This window comes from Acanthaster planci, linkage group LG07 (assembly GCF_054643075.1).
Source record: "Acanthaster planci isolate LZ-2023a linkage group LG07, COTS_SCS, whole genome shotgun sequence".
Lineage (NCBI taxonomy): Eukaryota > Metazoa > Echinodermata > Asteroidea > Valvatida > Acanthasteridae > Acanthaster > Acanthaster planci.
Genome location: NC_141783.1, coordinates 8421146 through 8442017, shown reverse-complemented (window position 1 = coordinate 8442017; position 20872 = coordinate 8421146). Strand labels below are relative to the sequence as shown.

General features: G+C 42.8%; 1 protein-coding gene across 1 annotated transcript in view; it reads right to left on the bottom strand.

Annotated features, from left to right (window-relative positions):
* The window catches only part of clec16a (C-type lectin domain containing 16A), a 109933-nt gene that overhangs the window by 35299 nt on the left and 53762 nt on the right, over positions 1-20872 (bottom strand). The window contains exons 21-22 of the mRNA XM_022247612.2: positions 17991-18156; positions 16471-16663 (exon numbers count right to left, since the gene is read on the bottom strand). Of these exons, the coding sequence (XP_022103304.2) occupies positions 16471-16663; positions 17991-18156 (359 nt within the window). The remainder of the gene's footprint in view (positions 1-16470; positions 16664-17990; positions 18157-20872) is intronic.

The following is a 20872-nucleotide window of genomic DNA, read 5'->3' as shown; positions in this document are numbered from 1 at the left end:
TAAAAACTTAAACAAATATACATGGATGTCGTTTGCTTGACTATTCAAGTTGAGTAGCTATTAGATTTCCAATTGAATATTCACCAAAAAATTATGGAGCAGAGAATATAAAAACAAATAAAACAGAAGTCGATCATTTTTATGACTGAAAAAGCTTTTTGTAGGGGAAATAAATGGTATGACTGTTTCAGTGAGCAGATGTGGAGGTTCACTTGTCTATGCTGTGAAAGGTCCTTCTGATGTCTGCTCATTTCTCCACCAAAATTCTGCAGAGGAAACATGAAGCATTGTGGGTTTTCACTGCCAAAATGCACATACATTACGGGTGCACTCTTTGTGCAGCATGTTGAGGCGTGAACCAGTATCGCCTGGTCAGGAAAATCTATCCAATCAGAGACAGATAAAAAGAGCGCGAAATGAGGTCACATGACATGTACCTGGAAACCATCATTTGAATAGGATGCAGCTTTATCATCCGGGAAAAACAGACCGTGCACGTCCATAAATTTTGCCAATCATTGCCACTGTGCCTGATCATCTTTTTCCTTGAATGCACGCAAAAGGACTTTCGAACTGAACAATGACAAGACATCAACGATAATTATTCCTTCCTGCTCTTCCGCCATTTTTTAAAAAAAATTTGCTTTTTGCTGAGTCGAGTTGCCTCGGAAACAATTCCAGGAAGAAGCTGCTTGCATTCGTCTATCACGCGTGCATGGCTTTTATTACTTAAGTTTTTGGCTTCTGCTGCTTCAATTCCTCGTACATCTATATTGTCCATACATCCTGGTACCATCATAAATGTGTGAAGACCTTTCCCAGAACTGTCGCTGCTCGCTGCTGCTTTTTAACAGACATCACACCCCGTATACCCAAGTGGGAAAGAAAAAAAAAAAGACCCTCCTTAATTACAACTATACTGTATTTCAGTGGGAGAGTGCGTGTCGGGCTAACACGGAGGGTATAAATTACAGCCTAAGTGCGCTTGTGTAAGTTGGTTCAATTGGGACGTTACGAGCATAACGTGATCTCTGCTGTTGGACGTAAAATTAGGGTTCACTCACAGGATCTTAAATTTATGGGATGATGCATTGTAATTTGTCAACCGTGAGAAAGAAGTGACTGATCACATTTCTAGGAAACTAGAAACTATTTTAGATATGGGAGACAGACAGATTTTCATCTTTCAGATCAGACTGAACAGTGGTATAAATTTGTGCCAGAAATCGAGAGGGGGATGGGGGAAGGGAAAAGGTGAGAGGATGATTTGCTTGACACCATTATGACATTATATAGGGGGTGACGCTCATGATATACATGTAGATGTACATCTGTAAAGATGCACGTATTACATTTATGCCAAATTTATGTTTATGGCTTTTAAAATTGTTTTCCCCCTTTTCGAGTGATACTGAAAACATTTTAGTCTTTGGGAAAAATTCCTCACAATCCACTTTAACTTTTTGCTAACTACAATAAGTGATGGTATACGCACCGAATATAGAAAAAAGGTTTTACAGTTCTGAATCAATGATACGTGTATGGTTGGCCAGAAAATTTGTTAACGTTCTTTATAGCGTGAAACTGAGTGAAATGCAGATACAGTGGGTATGTACGTACAAACATGATCACACAAGTTAGGTGAATTTTGAAGGCATTTTGCATCTGGGGATGTCAACTTTAATGCTGGGGTTTGCTCTTCCATGATGTCAACTAACCCAATCCAAAGTGAAATTACAGAAAAGAATAATAGTAGTCAATCGATCATGTCGCTGGTGACAAACGTGAACTGATTTATCAGTGGCTGGCGATCCAGCTGATCGCCATTCAGCCTGGAGAGACTTGCCTTGTTTGACGGCCAAATTTCCCTGAAAACCAAGGGATATTGGCCTGAGCAGGGGGAAAGTGTCACTTCCTTCCCCTGCCTTGAGGGGTTGAAGAGGGATTGGAAAGAAGGGCATGGGGGTGACGACCTTGAAAGAAGGGTCACTGATGAAAAGATTTCCAAATCAAATTACCCATTTATCTGCTAATGTCTGGTTGGGGGGGGAATTAATATGTTCAAAGTTCAAGCATCATCAATGTAGGTGACATGTACGGATGACTTGCTTTTTATGAAGCACGAACCAAACCGCTGGAGGGATCACTGTTCAGCATCAATTATGATCGAGCTGCAACCATAAATCTTTTAATTTTATTACGATTTAAAAGCCCTCACAAGGGAAACAACACATTATATGGGAACGAGGTAAGGTTTATGATCACTTTTGTGTTGATCGAATGAAGTGTCCCAGTCTGATGAATACATGTACAGTATCTGCCCCTGAGAGTTCAAATGTATGTTTTCTTCCACCCCAAGTTGACAAAAGAGAATGGACTAGTGCTGTAAGTATGTGCCACGGTTTGGTTCGGGTTCGGTGCGAACATGGTTTGGAAATTTTTGCCGAACCTCGGTTCGGTTCAGGTTCAGACACATACACACATGCATGCACATGTACATATACAATGCAGATTGAGACGTATTGAAGAGCACGCTACGAACGTGCTGTATATAGTAATTCCATGTGTAAACTGCGTTAATCTCCTCTTCATCCCCATCTATGTGCAACTTCAATGTGAACAAATTCTTTTCTAAACTGTTTCCCAGAAGTTTGTTCAGGGGTTAAAAGTCCATAGAAAGTTACTGCAGGAGGTGTGACAGTTTCCAACCGTGTTTTGCCAACCAAAAGCGGTTGTGTTTGGGCAACGCTTGACTCAACAAAATGATCGTAGGATATGTGAAAACAGAAAAAAACAGCATGCTCAAATGGGAGTTTCCTCCTTTACAGGATACAAGATCAAAATTTCGAGTTAATTGTGATTGGTTATTATTCATGAAACAGATTCAACTGCCTAACCATGGCTTTCGATGTATTTAAAAAAGAACCTTGGTATCAAGTCAGCATTCTTTCCCAGGACGGCGCCCACGTGGCCAAAGGGACAATTTTCCATCAGTCTTTTTCAAATGGATAACACATTTTGTTATTTGAGATTTGCAAACAACTTAGAGATATGGCAAAATTGCATTATAACGTATTCACCCTACTACTTTGATCAAACATGATCAACGAAGGGCAGGTTGGGCCACTGCACGAACCAAATCTTGTCGTACGCCAGTGCTGGAGCACTGCACCTGCCCACCTGGCAAAATCAGTTTTCCCTTCGAAGTTGCCTTCGATCCAGCATGAGTCTGACTGTGATCAGTATCCAATCAAAAATCCTTTTGCATGGCCATTCATGACATCATTTGCCTAATATGAAACCTGAGGGCGTGGTTATCAGAGATTGGCAAACATAACGCTAAATCTGAATATACATAAGCACAATTGGATGTAGTGAGAATTTAGGATTGTTGTGCAGCGGAAATGCTGTACCTGTATGTTGCAAGTTCTTGGTTCATTATTAGTGAATTCTCACCACGTGGTTTTTACCACCATCGTGTGATGCAGGGCCATCATAAGTTTACTGTACATATACAGTCAAATCTCGATAAGTCGAAGCTTAGGGGAATGGACGAAAACTTCAAGTTATCCGACGTTCAAGTTATCGAAAGTTACACGCTTCAGTGCACATGCAACCTTACTGGCTTCCGGCAGTTGGCCTGCAAGCTGAGTCGAACATGAAGTGGATTTTAGGCTATCCCTACTATGCAAGTTTTCCTCAAACATCATCATTAAACATGTTTTTATGTGGTACATTAATAAACAATAAACCAATAAAGTTATGCCTGTGTACATGTGTCTACGTCTTGAGAATTCTTTCATTTGCTTTGAGTGGTTGGGCTGTTACCGCATAACGCAGCGCGCGGGCCAGTCGCTCAAGGTTTCCGTGCTGGGTCACGTAATACATGTACAAAGTGCTTGAGGGCGCATCATTCATGCCTGATTTATTTTACGGTTGCGGTTGATGCCCACCCAGTGCTTGTCGATGTGACAAGGCAGCCTGTGTGAACATGCTCGGCTCATCAAAGAAAAGCCGTGCACTTGACAGTAATGACTCATAATGAAGGCAAGCGTTCTTTCATCACTTTTTATTCATCATTCTTCAGTGTTTTTTTTTTAATTGCCCTGGCAAAACTTTGAGATAAGCGGCTTTAGTGGTATTGACGTTTCGAGTTACGGATAGTTTATTGTACATAAAGGCCTATTCTTTTGTTGGGAATACAGAAAGACGTCAAGGTAAATGGAGTTTCGACTTAACAGGCTTCGACTTATCGAGATTTTACTGTATGTACATGTAGACGTACAGTACATTTACAGCATGTGTGTACACGCACATGAGCTGAGCGCCGGTGCGACACCAGTGTGGCACAACTTGTTATCCATTTTGCTTTTTTATCACGCTACCAGAATCAATGCCATGCCACATTAAAGCCGAACATCCAAACCGACCAGGTTCAGTTCAGAAGTGCCATGTTCGACGATTTTTGGTTTGGTTCAGCGGCAGCACTAGAGTAGACCTCATTCACAGGAAAGCAATCTTTACTGTGTTTCCAGAATGTTTCTGTTAAATGGGGTAGTGCCAGACCAGTTTGGGTTCCATGACTCATTTTAGTATTTGTTTTAAGGCTTAATATGTTTGGATATGATTAATAACAACTTATAATCTTAATCAGCATAAATGACAATAATTTATAATGAAGTTTTGTGTCAATGCGTTCATTTTTATTTCTGTACCAAAATAAAGTAAATCTTGCTTCCAATTCAATATGACCAACTTGTGAACAAGGCAAATTCAAACACAACTGGCAGAAAAACCTTCCCCAGGACCCAAATCACAGACCTCCTTAGCAAAATACCTTGCCCAGCAGATGTACATGTACGTAGAATCTGCAGAGTGCTAATGAAAAGCTACAAACCCTGATTGTTTGACCAGTAACCAGCTTTTCCTAAGCAAACCTTTTCTGTGCTAAGCCATGTCTGAATTACTTGGCAAGCAACTTGAATTTTAATACACTGGAGTCTATGGTGGTAGCTGCAGTGAGTTTCCATTGAGTTGTGTGTAACAAATTTCAAGCCACAGCCAAGTGATTTGGAAGAAACCTATCTCTGAGCTTGATGGTTCCGCGATCAAATAGCCCCTGCAGTGCTCTGCCATTTGAACTTTTCTGGCCAAACATCACCAGGTCTCCCAACCTGTTTCATTCCCATTAAGAATTAACAAAATGCACAGATCCAAGCAATACACAAAACCTGAATCCTAATGATCAATAACACTCAACAACAACATCAAAATTGAAATTCACTCTGCCCACTTTGTAGTCATGGGGATTAAGCATACATTGTACCAGCCAACAGCACAATTGTTTGCTGTAGATCCATAGATACAGTCAGCATAAATATCACAACCGTTGATCTGTAAGCTTCCCTTGTTACTGAAAATCGTGACTCATTGTTTGAGTTGTTTGGCTTTTTTAATTCGTAGAATTAGAGTGTCTCGGAATCCAAGACCACAAATTGACTGTGCTGAAGAAGAAAACCAAATGTGGAAATTTTTTTTTCAGTTTCCAAAGCAATCACCACATTCTCATTTCTGGAAATTCGCCACTGAATCATTTCGTCTCTTTCCGGGGATTAAACCATGTGGCATTCTCCTAAACTAATCAGAGAGCCTCACCACAGAGTCCCACTTCGAACTTGCAAGTAGCCGTCATGTACCTAGAAATCTTGGTACCATACATGTACATGAAGCAATCCGTCTTGTAGATGAATTGCTTCAATTTATCGATTACAAGTTTAACCAAATGCATGATAGATGCAAATTTAGATAACACACTCTTTATTCAGTCAAAAATGTGGAAATAGCAGCTAAGTATACTATGACAGTAATTTAAAAAAATGAGGTCTATACTCAAGAACAGTTTTAGAAGAGCAAAATAAACAGACATAAAGGTTGTAAAACGGAAAAAAAACGAAACACAAAAAGCAAAACCAAGCAACAAAAAGTCAGGATTTATGATTAGCCTCAATCGTCAGACATGGACGGCGGAACAGCAGAGAAAATCGCAAATTTAGCCAAGTCCTAACAAGACATCAACTGATGTCGGGGGAGGAAAAACTGTGCGTCAAATACCCAACGACTGAGAACCCAAATTAACCCATTGACAGCATTGCCATCCATCCTGAACAAGTGCTCCTGAGCATTCCCCGAGTGCACCTGTCAATTTTGATAGAATATCCCTTGATGGTCCAGTCGCGCACAAGCACTATATCTCCCTGCATGCACATCAAGTATGGCTGAAATTAAGAAATGGATTGCTTAATACTTCTCGGAACCTCGGCCATCGCAAGTTACATCTACACCAGGTGTCACAGCAAATCCATTAAAATGTTTCAGATATGAGCCTTCAATTTGTGGCAGATGCCACTGCTCTTTTCTCTGAAAATAGGGGGGGCATAAATGAAACGTCCTTCAGCTGATCATGATCAACTAGCCCGAAGCAGTAACGTTGTACAGCTCAATTGAAAGGCTTGATCAATCCGTATATAGCCGCGGGCATGCAGGAGAAACTGGCTTCTGTCTTTTGCAATTCATCAAAAAAAAAGGAAGATACGGAGAAATGCGCATGCCGCATGAGATTTTCCACTGCCCCGAAGCTTTTCTAGTGGAAAAACGATTTACTTGGGTTACAGAACTGGCTGGAGGCAGTTGGCACTGACAAGGAAAAACAACCGATAAGCCAATCACATCACACATCAAAGAGCTTTGAGGTGGCAATTGGCAATGTATTCATCTATTCTCATTCTGTGTGTGTGTGTGTGTGTGCATGTGGGGAAGACGGTGAGTTGGATACCTGGAAATCACCTCCATCAATAATTTGCACAAGATCCAGACAGACCTCGTCAATTTGATTGTACGACGATTATTCAGAAAAATGTACGGTACGAGCATATCTCCCCCCCCCCCGGGCAGCAGGGATGGAGGGTGAGGAGACAAGGATGTTAAAAGCCTGATGCAGATCCAGTACCCTGCTAGTCATCTCCCGCAGAGCGTTGCTTTTTTTCTGAGGCAAAGTACCAATGTTTGGTTTTTCTAATCGCAAACTGTTCACAGGGCCTCATGAGACTGCACTGCAAACAAACTGTTCTGTATTACTGATCTTTGATTAAACGCAGTCTTGTTTAAACAAAGGGAATAAATTTGAAACAGTTGCAAATCTGGGCACAGAAAGCAAGATCATACTGGTTGGACTCGAACCCCTGATCTGTTGCATCAGTGGCACAATGGCCGATGCACAAAGATTCCCATTGGCTTGATTTGAATTCTGGAATCACTCACAGTGTCTGTCTATCACTTGTTTAAGTATTAGGGTGTTTTTGGGGGGTTTCACCCAACAAATTCCTCCCCCGCAGGAATGTGGTAGATGTCTGCTGTTGAATACCTACCTCAAACAGTCACTAAATATGCAAATTTCCTTTGCGTATGATTCCATTTGCTAAAAACTTGATTGACCCTAGTGCGCCCTCTAGTCTCATGATGCATAGCGGAGTGGCCTCCATGCTCATCCTTCTTTTCTGGTGTTAAACTGTCCGAGCCAAAAGTGGGGTACGATGGGAGGGAGGTGACTGTTTGGGGTAGGTATTCAATATTTGACCTCTCCCACATTCCCGTGGGGGAGGAGTCTTCTGCTTTCAACCTACCCAAACAGTCACTAAATATGTAGAGTAGCACCGATCGCCAGGAGGAGGGTGCGGTGGGGATGCACTACATGTAAGTCCAGAATGTGTGTTAGGGGAGGATATGAACCTCGGGTACTATAGTGCGGACTCAACCAGATCATGAAGCTGTTAGGTAGTTCCAGTGGTGGTCCGCCCTGCCAAAGAGCCCTTCTGTGATGGTATGACCGATGTCAGGACAGCTCTTCCATGTGTGGAGTCTCTCTGTAAGACATCGGTGAGGTAGCACGTGGTGAATGAGGTCTTCCAACACGCCACCTTGGATATCTCTTCCATTGGAATGCCATGGAAGTAGGCCCATGAGGTTGAGACTGCCTGGACATCATGGGCTTTGTTGAGGCATTGAGTCTGATTGTCTGAGGAACTTGGCCAGTCCGGTTTGGCAAATATGATAGCTGACACTGCCCACCTGGCTATGGCGTCGCTGGTCGCCACTCAGTGTGGTGCTATTGTTGTAACATAGAGCTGCAAAATTGAACCTCTTAGCTTTCTAGTTCTGGCAAGGTACCATTTACGAGTTTGGACTGGGCACCGAGACTTGTCACCTGGGGTCCCAGTGTGTTTAGTAATGTCCGGCACAAAAATATCAGGAGGGTGGAAGGACACAGACTGGTTCTTAGTGAGGAATCCCAGAGCCGGGTTGAGGCAAACACCATGGGGTTCCAACTGGATGTGGCCATCAGCAGTAGATAGTGCTTTCAGTTCACTGCCTCATTGTGAAGTAGGAACTGCAGATAGAAAATGGTGTGAAAGGTTCTGAAAATCATGCGGACACTTGCGAAAACGAGAAGCATTGTGCAACGAAAATGCTCAACACTTGCCACAAGCGACAACTATTATACAGTGAAAAGTCCATTACGCAGGCTGCGCTGCGCTTGGGGCCAGCCGGTCGGGCCAACTCACCACGTGGAGTGTGCTGTTGTAGTCTAGTAGCCATTTCCTCGGCCGAGCCGTCCGGTCCATGCGGCACCATTGCGGGGATGTGCTCACCACAGCGAGCCGCGCCCACGTGGCACAATTGTTTTCTTGGATTATCATAAATAAACACTCTTCAATGTTGAAGAATAAAGGTTTTGAAAGTTTTCTGGATGTTGAGTGACTAGAGTCCTTAAGTCATGAAGTCACGAAGCACATGAAATGTGTGTATTACAACAAACTTAACTTGCTCTGCTGTGGTGACATGGGTTATTTGCCCACTTTTTATTTATTTTTGTGGTGTACATGTAGTTCGGCACACAAACAAATCAACAGTGAAATACTACATGTAGTATTTTGTTACCGAAAAGTTTCTTTCGATTGGCAAATAAAATCAACTGCTGAAATTGTATGTGTATCTTCATGTAGCAAATCTCATCTTATTTGCCGAATGTGTTCGGTGTGACATATCGGGTCTGTTTTCACTTGGGTTTCTGATGACATGCTAACTTTCTGTGGTCACATGGTTATTGGAAAAAACATGTAAACGTAATTCACATACATGACAACATGTGGACACATGTACATGTACACATATGCGGTGCACACGTTGAGTATCCATCCAAGTGGGTTAATTTAAACACTTATAAGATATGTAAGAGACCGAGAAACATACTGCGTTGAAATTTTAATGCTGTCTTCCTCAAGTAATCTGAATATTCCTGAGAATTGAAGAACTTTCTCTCAGACTGATTTTCCTCCACTTTCCATATTCAGAAATGTGCATGTTTCAAACCACAGAGAACAAAATCTTCCTGATGTCTACATGTACATGCACAAATACTACTTAATGAAGAAAGCTTGCAAAATTATTTCCCCACTACCAGAGAAAATCTGTGAAAATCTTTTTCCATTTGTGGGAAAAGCGTGAAAATCTTTTCCCACTTGGGGAAAAATCTGTGAAAATATTTTCCCACTTAGTGTGAAAAGGTGTAAAAATTTTTTCACACTTTTGGCACACTTTTTCACAATTTGTGAAATGAAAAGGAATTCCCTGGGAAGAGAAAAAATGTGAAAAAATTTTCCCATTTTGGTGTTAACTTTCAGTCGCAATGTACTGTAGGTCTGACTTGAACAGATGCATGACGGAGTCGGTCACTGCAGTAAAAAAAATGTCGGTCGGAGTAAGACCACGTTCCATGTAGCAAAAGTCGCAGTCTGATGTCGTAGATGGTGCGCGTAGACTGGCATCTACTACTGGGCAGCTTCCTCCAAAAGTCCTACTGAGCAGAAGGATCGTTTGACATTGGCCAGCAGGTCAGGTGTAGGGACGCTGAGTGATGGTGTAGTACGCCCAACGTCAGTTGATAGAGTAGGTTCTGTATGTACATTACATTCAGTACATGTAGAGTACAGACTGGTTCCGGTTCCTACATTTCCATCACGCATTCTTTTGCATGGGGGCGGTGCGGGGGGAACCAGAGCAGCTTCGGTTAATGCACTGAGCTTTGCGCATGTGTTTTCACACCAGTGCGATAGCGAAACGTGAATGGAAATTCATGAAAATAACCCTTTTTTTCCCCTTAAAACAAGCTTTTTAACGTGAGAAAAGATTATTGAAAGATATTTGTGAAGAAAGAAAAGACATCAGATTTCAACTGGCCCACCGGACCACCAGTTTCATTAGATCAGCTGGTCTGCTGACTTTTTTACTGGCCTTGGGCCAGCAGACCACCATTAATTTTGACCCATGGGAAGCCCTTGGATTTGAGAATGGGGGTGGATAGCTTGCTTTTGGAATAGAGAGTCTATTTCGGACTCCAGTACCTCTCACTTGTTTCTGTCAGAAGGAACTGAAGTCGTAGTTACAGACGAAGGGGTGCTTGTGAACTCGAGGGAATATCCATAGCAAACGGTTGCAAGCACCAAGCTATCTGAAGTGACTTCCCCCAGAACTCTGCGAAACACTGAAGTCACCCCCACAGCTCCAGGATCAGAGGGTGGAAGTGAATCTGCATAGTCAGCAGTGCCAAATCCCAAATGGACGGGAGTCGTGCAGACTGGATGTTTTCCCCTGAAGCTCTTCTGAGACTTAGAGGGCTGAGAAGAGGAGAGGAAGTGCTGCCACGGCTCATCTGCGGGCTGAGTGAATAACAGGGCCAAGATGAGCTGGAGTCCCCTTGACGCTTAATTCTGAAGGGTTGAACTCGGCGATCATCAGGATGGGAGTGGTGGGGAGGACTGGTCTCAGGGTTTGCGGAAACTATTCAAGCTTGTTGGTTGTGTCAATCTGCAAAAGCTTCAGTCTCCCATCATCTTCATGAATTTCCCAGTGAAGAGGTCCTTGCCATAGAGAGGGAGTTCCAGTAATCTTGCCTTGACTCTCTCACAGGGGATATTCACGGTGTAAAAGGTGTTGGATCTGTGTGTGGAAGTGGCAAAGACAGAGAACCAAACAAACTGCTTGAAGATAGAATCAACATTCTCATCAAGCGCTTGGAGGGCGACGGCCACTAGGTCGGAGAAGAGAGCCAGAAAGCCTGTACAATGAAGGACATGGCATGAAGCTTTTTTGAGCTTGGCAAGGGTAGTTTCAAAGGTAGACTTATCCTTGTGCTTGAAAGGAGTCTTCCTGGTAAATCTCAGGGTGTCGGAGGACAGCTTATCTTTAGCGGCAGCAGGTATCTCAGGGACAGAGAGAAAGTCCTCATAATCGTTCTTGGAGATCTGGAAGTACACGTAAGTTGCTGATCTGGCAGGGAACAGTTTTCTGCCAACGAGAACCTTAAATGTCTCAACACAAGAGCGGTCTAGAGGGAGTTCCAGGAAGAACGGGGCCGAAGTCTCCAGTCTGGCGAGATGGCACTTAAAAGGGGCAAGTGATGAGGCCTCAGCTGAGAAGGGTTAGTAGGTAAGCCCCAAATCTGGATCATATCCTTCTGCAGGAGATGGAGACGTGCCTCCAGAGGGGTTAAGTTCGCTGCCGAGGTAATGTCTTCGTCATCGCAGGACGAATCACAATCCGCTTGAAGCTGTTCAGCGGAAAGGGATACGTCACCTGTTGTGCCATGGTCATGGGTTGGGACCAGGTGTGAACTGTAGATGGAACCAGAGCCCAAATAGGTTGAGGATTGGAAGCTATTGTGCGAGGGACGGATCAATGGAGCCCGATGCGGAGTCAAATGCATATGTGGATTCAGATAGGGTTCTGCATGTAGGGGATCTGGATCCAGAGCAATTGCCTGGGAAATGGGGTTTGACTCAAGGCGACTGGCTATTGTAGACAGCGTCTCTGAGAGAGAGGACTGCTGTCATCAACTCAGCTGAAGAAAGGTTTTGCTAGGATAAAGAGCAAGACTTCTTATGTTTGGACCAAACAGAAGAAGACAAGGAGTGTTCACGCTTCTTGTGTACGGGTGATCCGGCGGTGGAACCACTGGGTAGAGTCTGAAGAGCAGGAGCATTAGAAGCCCATCTGGATTGCAGATTGCACTTGGCTGATAGGGGCTAGGAAATCGTCGGGGAAGGAGTCTCAGGAACGCTCTGGCCAGAGAGACACAGCAGGTAGCTGGAAGATGGGGCAATATATTGAGTTTGGAAGCCATGACGGCTCGGAAGGTCGGTGGGTTCCCCCGCCCGGGATGCAGGTGGGGATAAGCCTGCGTAGCTCGGTGCTGTCTCTGTAGGTGCTGCCCCGGGAGACAATGGGGTGTTGGCCGGAGGCAAAGTAGCATCCAAATCATGCCTGTACGTGCCGCTTGAGAGGTCATCTGAAGGAAATGGCTAACAGAGTCAGGCAGTCCGTGTAGCTGGTGCGGGAGGCTAGGGGCTGTCCTGGCGTGGTCTTGTGAGCCACACTATTGGGTCGGTGTTGTCTACAGTAGGCACATGTAGTGGGGAGACCGCCGTTGGACCTCAGTGCTTAGAGCTGGGTGCAGAAATGTTCACACTGCCCAGACCCAGCTAGCAGGGGAAATATTTGCCCCGAGTGCAGCGCCACTCTGCACTATCGTTGACTGCTATGTGATGTGGTGGTTGAGGTGAGGAAACTGAGTGTTCAGACACTGCCCACTCTATAGCTCAGTCCCTGAGGTGTGGCATGGCTAGCCCTAGACTGGACAGGGACAGTTCTGCCAGTGGGTGTTAGCATGGAATCTTAAGTATACCAGTAGCGTGCAATTCCACTCGATATCCACAGACCGACTCCTGACGGTTTAGAGGGGAGAGTGGCGTTGCTGAACAAATCACCGCACTACCTCGCGGAACCCCCAACCAACCTGGGTCGTCATGTTGACCCTATGTAAAATACTTGATGTTACCACAACGTAGAGTCAACATGTAGCCTGTGTAAAGTGCACACATGGAAAGAAAATACCACAAAAACAATAAATACACACACTTAATCATGACAAATATACCAAGTTAAGGAATATACATCTACTGCAATACGTTACGGTTGATCAAATTAACACAGGAACCTGTAAGCAAAATGGAAGGTTGGAAGCAGAAGACTTAAGAAATTTTTCAGGATTTGTAAAGATTTTAATATCATACAAAATTGACGATTTCCACACTAAAACAACCCACCGTATAACATAATGACATCACACTGCAGTCGGGTGAAATGTGATCCACTGAGTGCACTTAGGAAAGCGTACATGGAAATCAAACAAAGTGTGACATGGTTATGTTTCAGGTGTAGTGTGTAAGCACATTTCACCACAAATCCACAACCATGCACACTATGCATCATCACATCTTTCACTGAAATCATCAAATCAAACTGTCAAACTCCTCAAGAAACATTACGTTTACGAAATATTAAGTATGGTTCAAAAATTATGCAAACGGATGATCTCAACATGAAGGTCTCTTTTTTTTGTAACTTTCAATCTGATAATCTGACCGAGTATTTGCAAGAGGTGAATGAAAAAGATTAAAAAAAAAAGACAAATTAGAGGAGCCGAGGAATTGAAAGGAAAAGAAAAAATTTTAACAGGATGCGACATTTCTGGCAAACAATTCTAGACAAGCCAGACAGAATTCTCGGAAAATATTGCAAAAGTCAGTTGGCCACACTACTGCCACGTGTACTGTAAATGTCAATGGCCAATGCACAAAAGAATTGGGGATGCCGATTGGCTGAGAAACCAGTGACGTGATGGCAACCGGCATTGCGTACGTTGTTTTTCGAAGCTTGCTGCCACCCCAACATGACAGATCTGGTCATGAAACACTGAAATTTGCTTTTTTTCCCTTAATAAAAACACACAAGACATACATGTACATGTACAGTTTGTATATGTGACTTATAGGATAAGCAATTGGAATTTGGAATTAAGCATCAATGTGTTTTTCCCTCTTCCTGAATCCCGAAAGATTCCACCCACACACAGAATAATTCACTTTACAACACAACACAACAGAAAAATCACCACAAGAGGGAGAAAAATATCAGACATTCCGAATAATGGCCCTATAAGTGACAGTAATTTTGTTCACAGTCACTGACAAAGTAACTCATACCTAAATTCAGACGCAGTGCCCACAAGTTTCCATGTTTCGGAGAAGACAAAAAAAAAAACCCGGAGACGTAGATTATCTACATTTCAATTGGTCAGCTTCTTCTCGATGATGACAAGTACAGATGCGGGGTTTCTTTTATAAAACTTTTATTAGTAGAAGGTTTGACAAGTTCTCTCTATCTTTCAACAAATTTAAGCAGAAGACTTTTGTGTATATGGCATTGCGCTGGTTGTTGACTCTCCCTTTGTGAATGTTGGAAACATTCATTTCCCAATGTATCTTAATGACATGCCGAATGCAGCTGCGCTCGTGAAAATAAAAAAAAAAACCAAATCATAAACAAGCTACCGGTGGATGTATCTATTACTGCATTTGCTTAAATTAGGCTCATCTGTTCCAGCAAACAGAATCGGGGGGGGGGATTCTCAATGGAAGCATATTTCCTCCCCTTTTTGCTTTTTTCTTTAGAGGGGAGAGGATTGAGATACAATACTACAGGTCTGTCTCTTTCCTTCATTTCAAGCCACATGTGCAACTGTGGTAGAAAATTTATACACACTGGACTGATGGTGTTTATTCACAATTTTGAAGACTTTAGGCCTACTAGGCACTATGTCTGACCAATCAGAACAAATCAAATCTACTTGAATGGTCCATTGGCAGGTTTGTAAAAATAATGGATGTGCAGACTGATCATCTACTGGAAAAAGAATAAAATGCAGAAATTGACAAACTCTTCAATATTGGTATTAGTAGTAGGGTTGATATGTTCTGATTGGTCAGACCTAGTGCTTGCCCTACTAGTAGGCCTAAAGTCTTCAAAATTAACTTATGGAAAATGCTCCTTTTTCTCCAACAAGGAGAACTCCTTCGAGCTGGATTTTTGATGATGATTTTCTGGGGACGTGTGCGAGTCCACACAATGCCATCATACCCTACATTATGTGGACTTCTTTTGTGCAGAGGTCCACAGTATGTATGCCACGCTTGACATACATGTACATGTACTGCTCTCTTTGAATAGACTCATGCTGCACACATGTACATTTACATCCTGAGTTTAAAAGCCTTCAGGGAACTCGGGTGTGGGAAGAGAGTTCAGAAATTGGTCTTGTCGTTAAACTTGGCAACAGAAAATTTAATAAAGAGCCATTGATGTTGACTGCAAGTGTGTGGCGAGTTTCAATGGAGATTTCTTTCTGCTTTTTTATTCATTTTCTGTTTTTGAAATTACGAATGCACTTCTGCAGAGTACATAAGTGTATATTTTAAACTGTGAATCAGCCAACACACAGATTTGTTTTTCCATCACGAAGGAATTAAAAAATAAAGGTATATTCATAGGGAGTGTCACCATAAAGTTTAACTCTTGGCATGAACAATACACAGCAACCAGTACTTGGTGGTGGACCAGCTGAAACATTTCCAACATATGCCAAATCCATTCTTTCTAGGAAAAGGCACACCGCACAGTGGGCGGCGTTTGCCTTCAGAGCCAAACTCCAGTTTGGAGCTGAGATGACAGGGGAGATTGGCTGTCTTGCGGCCTGCTCAATGACAGTAAGAGAGACTCTCCGCTGGTTGTGAATCCCCCAAACCGCAGGTCTACTCAGATTCACCAGAGGACAAGTCATCAGACCGGTAACATTTGTCTAACCACGAAGACTCATCTCGCATTTGAGGCGAAGCACGTGAACGTTACTCATCATGAACAAAAAGGGTGATAGGGAAATGGAAGGAAAAAGCCACAATCAGACCCACCTTTACATGTACCTCAACACCTCGCTCATATACAATGCACATAGCCACAATCATGGCAGGGGGCACTAATTTTCATATGGCCAATGCCACCTTACAGTCAACTCACAGAGTTGATGTTTACAGGCCTATAAGCACAAACGTTACAAATTGTTTTATAAGATTTTTTTCTCAACAATTTAATAGAACTTTACAATTCAACCTTTTTGTCCCATCTGGCCTCCAGTTCTATTTTACAAAATAAAATCCCACAGTGTTTTGATTAAAGTTTTAGAGGCATCTTAGACTTAAATCATACACATATCACAGTATCTGTTGGGTTAATTCATACATTTTCAAAGGCAAGCACGTAACCATTTTGCACAAGAGCTGCTGATTACCTGTGATGTTTTAAAACTGCTTAGAGGTGGAGTAGCTTGCCCAAAGCCACAACTTATGGCCAGTGGCTGGATTCGAACCCTGGACCTCTGATCCTGAGTTCGCGAACACTAGCCATAAGGTCACATTCCCCCACCTCCATGCAGGAAGTAATGACCACTTTCTTCAACTGCCTTACCTTTGTACAGCGGACGAGCCGTCGCCGACCGTGAACCCCCGTCCTGCTTGCTGAGAGACTGGTCTGGCACTCCCCGGATGGGCAGAGCCAAGGCCAGGGTAGGGTGGGCCAGCTGCTGTTGGGGAGGCCGGAGGAGGGATCTCCAGGAGCGCAGCGATGTCCGCAGTCTTGGCCTGACGAACTCGCTGCCGACCTGCCCAGAGAAGAGATCAACAGATGAGGAAGGGGTCTTAGCAGTACATATATGGTAGTCCAGTCCATCAACAGTACTTTCATAATTTCAAGATGTATTTGTTGTTGGGAGATGTTAAATTTCAGCAACGGATTTGCCCTTTTAATACACCAATGTATATTTCATAACACCATATGCTCTGTGTTTGTCAGAGAGCTTGCGAACAAATTTACAAGCTTACTTGGGTGGGATTCGTCCCTACATGTATGACCTCCTGCTTTGTGGGTTTGACTTTTTTGCTAGCTCTTGGACAAACACTGAGTCCTTCCACAAGTCTAGAGGCAACTCCTTTCACAAGAACCAGTCAAGGGGAACAGGATGGACTATAACTAAGCAATGCCCATCACGGTTCCTTTGAATAGCTCATGACCCGGCTTATGATTGGATGGTTTGTCGTGGACTCACAGGGACCTCATGAGGGACTCAATTACAAGACTGGAACTACATGTGTAAATTCAGTCCATGATCTTTTCTCAGAGGATGGTTTGTGACCCTCTGCAACCAATGCCAAATGTGCACAACTTCAAACAGCCCAATTCCCTTTCCCCACTTCAACAAAACTGGAGTTATCCCTTGTCTTCATAGGCACTGGTGGTGCAGCGCTGAAGTTGCATTAATAAAACGTTAAATCAAGGATCAATCACAAGTTTAGTCTCAAGAAACAAGGAGGAACAGTCCCAAAACAACGCACAGTTCATTTGGCTAGTGTGCAATTTAAGCCAGGACAACATGTGACCAGCTTGCGACAGCTCAACCACAACACATGTACCTTTGATGTTATAATAAGGCATTATTCAGAATTCACAAGCAGTAATTTGGTTCAATACACCGATTTAACTGTTTGGTGGAACAGAGTTTCGTTTCTTAGAGATAATATAGAGGGAATCATGATACAGTTTTCCTTAATGAAATATGAACCCCCTATAAAACTGGTGTCTCCTTAGGTTAAACTTGGATGCTACCAATCAAGCTGAAATTTGTGCACCAATATATGGAGGTGTTGCCCGCAGCTGTATTGCATGATAATTATCATAACGGTAGTTAATCAAATTTTTGGTACGTTTATCATAGTTGATGTTACAGTTGTTGCTGCCACTGCAGATGAAGTTATTTCAATGTCTTGGTTCTGCTTGTTACTGCTGTTCTATCAGTATCGTTGGGAAGAGATGAGCTAGTCAGCCAGGTGGGATCAAAAGCCCAGTAAAGATGTATACAGAACCGAGCCACTTGGCAAGGTTTGGGAGAGGCCATAACCCAGCAGTGGGACGACACATGAAATTTGATTTACCTTTGGTGAGGCGCTGCTTGGCTGCCATGCAGCGTATGTGATCGTCAAACTGGAATCTGGCGGCCAGTAAGGGGATGGGCTTAGCATGGGGGGAGGTGGTCATCCTCTTGTGAATGGTGACATGCAGTGAGCGGCTGTCGTCTTTGTCCCCGGTCACCTCCAAGTCCTTAAGGTGAAAATGACATGTTAAGAGGCATCTTTATGGTGACCCAAATTGTACTTGAACACTATCTTCACTCAAATCTGCACTTGTGTGGCATTGAGGTGTCATGCTGGTGTACCATCAATTCACACCATTCACTGCTCAACAAGAAATACCTGAGCAGCTGCAACCAATGTGTTGAGTACACTTAATAATGACGCCTGTCAGTCTTCAATTGTTTTTTCAATCAATTAATCATTCCCCTTTTTGATAACTGATGCATAATCAAATGCGAACTTTTTCGGTCCACTTGTCTTCAGGCAAAGTTTGTACAACAATCCGCCCCGAGCTTAAGTGCACCCCCAATCGGCAAAAGAAATACAGGTGGTTACAAGTGGGTTCTTGCACTTGCTCTGTGTGCACACAAAGACCATACATGCCGGAGTAAATTAGTTACGTGTACACAGCGTGCCCCGCATCAAACGTGCATATACCTGCGCGCCTTATGGCATGCATATGCGGTGAGTACCAAAAAAAAAAAAAAACTATGCCCTCTTTTGTTCCACTCGGGATGGATAAAGAAGCAAGTCCTTCTTGAGTATTTTTCTTTACTAAAAGCACTTGTTTAAATTCATGCCATTCACTTTTATCTCTTAACTACAACCTGTTTCGTGGTCATTTCGCATTTCTTTGCTTGAATACTTGTGGTTACTGTGGCCATTCTCTTATAATAAACGTCTTTCTGAATGAAAGCCAGTTTTCAAATGACAGGAAAGGAAAACGTAACAAAATAATTCTTGAAGACCTACATGTACTAACAACAGCATGCAACACTCTTGACTTGGTAAAGGCAGAAAAGCATGTACATGTACATAATCACACCTGGTACTTATGTCCCCAGACAATGCACTTGACTGTAATCACCAGTCAGGACAGCAGCTGCCATGACAGCAGTTGCCAGGACAGCCGATTGGGATCACTGAGTGGTAAATTTAAAAGGTAAGGTCAATATGTACACGAACACTCTTACTGGGGAAAGTGAGAAGCCTTTGAATATTTTTGGCCAAACAATCTATAAAAAACAGACACAAGGGACACAAAATCATTTTATATCCAGTAATTCCCTCATGCTTGTAACAGCGTAACCCCACCACGGAAGCAACTATGTGATGAGGTAGGAGAGATGGAATTTTATTCCAGTTCTCAGCCAGAATTTGAAACTAGTCTTCCTTGAGGATTGTTGGACCTATTGTTAGATTTTTAAGCTTTCGCTCACTGCCGTAGTTCATGGTTCCTAAGAAAATTACAACTTCCTTACTCTGACTTGAGCAGAACCATTGCATGTACATGTAGTTGTAAAATAGCAGAAATTGTCTGTTCACTTTAAAAAAATTAACCACTCCGACCTTTGTAATGTCCAGGGATTTTTGTTTGATTTGATTTTTGTTTTCTTTTATTTTTGATTTTGTTTGTTAGGTTTTCTTTTTGTTTCTATGTGATTTTTTTTGTTTTTTGGGCCAAATTCCAGCATGAGCTTCAAAACATGAATCAAAAACACCCAGCAAACATTGCTAATGAATATGTGCCACACACAGCCAGGCAGTGACACGCTTTACCTAACCTTCATTTTTGTGATGAGTTAATCTGACACCAACAGTTCAACCAAATAACTTCTCCTGGAGCGGCAGATGAAAGTGTTAATGTTTGGTTTCGCTTCCTATTGGATTTAAAAATACCTGGCCTGACCAACAGTGTACTGTGAGATATGATTTCAGGCACAGGATGTTTCACTAAGCAATCGGCCTTGACGTCCAATCCATAAACGTGCAGTTACAATGTTGAGTTTTTTGTTGTGAGCCAAACAGGCCACATCAGTAACAGTAACAGAATGATTTTATTTTTAGTATCTTCATCAGACAAACAAGGCAGAACTGTCTAACAGTAAAGGGTGGGTCAGAAAAGTTGAATCCGAAGACAAACAAGTTTGAGATAATCTCAAAAGACATCCTCTTTAAAAATGCATTTTTGTGCAATAGAAGTCTTTATGGATTTTCTCAAAGGCTAAGCTTGTGCATAAGTGTATCCATTATAATTAACACAGTGGTTAGTTGACCAAAACTTGCTAATGATACCTATCCATGAGGGTATTCAGGGGGACAATGGGGACATCTCCCCCACCCCCGCCCCCACAAAAGAACCAATTTTTGTGTGGGGGGAGAGGGAATGACACAGAGGCACTTTGGAGTCATTTCATTATCCTTCCTTTCAGAAACTTGTAAAAAAGACTTCAACATGTAGCTCCACCCCTCTGAAGGCAAGAAAAGGTTGATAGAAAAAAGTTCAACAACTTTTAGGCCAAACAAAATCCCCCCCCCCGGAAAGATATTAGATCCGCCCTTACAAGAGCCTGTGTACAAAATGCATGTTGTCGATATACATATAAAGTTGTACAATACGGTAATTCCTGGTGTCTCTTCCAACATGCAATAGCATGCACACAGGAAGGGTGACTCCTTCCATGGCGGATGTACAGGAACATGCACAATGAGAAACTGAAATTCATTCTGTTTTCTACTCAAGGAATTATTGCAGAGTGGTTCGAGAGTGATGTCTGATATTGGAAAAAATTTCATATTGGATGCGCCCCTAGCTTTGAGAGAACTGACAAACACCATGTTTGTGCTGCACAAGGACATGGACGGATGAGTCTGAAATAATGTTCATGCCATCATGGCGTTAA